Here is a 2150-nt window from a genome sequence, read left to right on the forward strand (position 1 = left end):
GGACTACTGCTTTTTGAAGGCCAGTCAAAACCCTTGGCCAGCACCCACAGCCTGCAAATAAGTGATAAGGATAAACTGGAAGAGGTGAAAGTGGCTGCAGTCAGAGGCTTGAGACATGGGCAGTTGGTGGTGCTTGGGGCACCTGCTGGGTGCAAGTATTTCACACCAGTGGCCCTGGCAGCAGGGCAAGTGGTGTATCTGCACGATGGCAGCAACACCTACAGTGATAACATCATCTTCCGGATGGAGGATGGGCACCACCAGGTGAAATTCCTCTTCCCCCTCACCATTATACCTGTTGACAATGAGCCACCAGTAGTCATTGCCAACATGAGACTATCACTAGCCGAAGGACAGGTGGTCCAGATCTCCCCCTTTGCCCTAAGTGCTAAAGATATTGACTCTGAGGACTCAACCAGCAGCTTTGTGCTGGAGAATCAGTCTATGGAAGTAGAAGAGGGAGGAAGTGGTTGGGAGCAGGCCACTGGTTCTTCCCACTTAAGCCAGCATCGGAGGGAGATGCTGTTGCAGCAGGCTGAACCACCTCTGTCTCCCATAGATGAAGAGTGGCATTATGTGGAAAAGAAAGGACTTTATGAGAAGGTGGTGACTGAGTGGCTACAGCGAGATATAACAGAAGGGAGACTCTTCTACCGCCATCTTGGACCCCACAGCCCTCAATCTGTAGCAACCCACCTGACTTTCCATGTGCAAAACGACTACGACCCACCCAATCTATCCAACCAGCACCTTTTCATTATCAAGGTTCAGCCAGTAGACCTGCTGAGTCCAGAGCTATATCCTGGAACTACTCTAAAAATGAATGCGCAAGAATACCAACTCACTCACTTGCAGAAGAAATTCCTCCAATACACTGACCAAGATTCAGATGACCAGAACCTGTGGTACACCCTACTGACACCTCCAACTGACACAAATGACAACCACTAAGTCCCATTTGGAGAAATTGTGTTCACTGATGCACCAGACACACCCATTGTGCACTTTACCCAAGCCCAGTTAAATCACCAAAAAGTTGCCTACCAGCCTCCCCAGACAAAGCGGGATATTGCACTCCGGGTTGTGCAATTCACCTACCAGGTGGAGGATGTTGCAGGCAATAGTGTACCAGGAACATTCACATTATTCCTGCAGCCTTTGAACAACCAGCCTCCACAAGTCACTAACAGAGGCTTTACTGTCTTGAAGGGAAGCAGCTTTATCCTCAGCAGTAATGAGCTGGATGTTACAGATCCTGACACAGATGCTGACCAGACCATCTTCATGTTAATCTGGGGTCCCCAACATGGACACTTGCAGTACTTGAAAAAACATATGGTTCCAGGAGAATCATTTATAAGAGCTGGTATTGTTAATGGAAGTGTCTCTTATCAGCATGGCAGAGACCAGACTACAAGTGATAACTTCGAGCTAGAGGTAAGTGACAGGGTACTCCATGTACACATCACTGTCCAGATTTCTGTGCATCCCACTGCTAACAGAAGTCCTAGGATCTCTATCACAGGTAGTCCATTATTGGATGTCTCCATAGATGTACTAGAGAATAGAGCCACTGAGATCACCATGGACATCATCCATGACAAAAACAAGGGCACAAGTGACTCAATGCTGACTCTTATTTTAGAGGACAGCCCCAAAATGGGCACCATTCTGGTGAATGGTGTGCCCATGGAACAATTCACCCAAGAGGATCTCGTTAGTGGGGCAGTAGCCTATGTCCACACTGGAGGTGAAGTTGGCTTCCAAAAACAGCATGATACCTTTAACCTCACCTCCTGCAAGGATTTTTATCAATGGGTGGTGGGGGACAGCATACAGAAGAGGGTGCAGGTGCAAGTGACTGTGCTGCTTGTGGACAATGTGGCCCCCAAGGTCTCAGTGGGGCAGTCCTACATTGTCTATGAAGGTGGAAAGAGCCCCTTGACCTTGCAGCATCTCAGCATTGAAGATGTGGACACTCCCCAAGATAAAATCTTAGGCACAATCATTGATCAGCCAGTCTCTGGCTACCTGGAAAACACTGCACCAGCTCCGGCTCAGGAGTATCAAGGATGGGTAGCTCCATCAGCACTTTCTCCATCAGAGATGTCCAAGTAAGGCATATCAATTATGTACAGAGTATTCACAAG

The 2150-nt window shown here is 48.2% G+C and overlaps 1 protein-coding gene across 1 annotated transcript in view; it reads left to right on the top strand.

The window, feature by feature from the left end:
• Positions 1 to 3: 3 nt before the first annotated feature.
• FREM3 (FRAS1 related extracellular matrix 3) overlaps positions 4 to 2150 on the top strand; it is a gene marked incomplete at its 5' end in the record, with an annotated part of 110843 nt that continues 108696 nt past the window's right edge. Inside the window, 2 exon segments of the mRNA XM_023733485.1 lie at positions 4 to 2053; positions 2056 to 2149. Of these exon segments, the coding sequence (XP_023589253.1) occupies positions 4 to 2053; positions 2056 to 2149 (2144 nt within the window).

Source organism: Trichechus manatus, unplaced genomic scaffold (genome assembly GCF_000243295.1).
Source record: "Trichechus manatus latirostris isolate Lorelei unplaced genomic scaffold, TriManLat1.0 scaffold00059, whole genome shotgun sequence".
Taxonomy (NCBI): domain Eukaryota; kingdom Metazoa; phylum Chordata; class Mammalia; order Sirenia; family Trichechidae; genus Trichechus; species Trichechus manatus.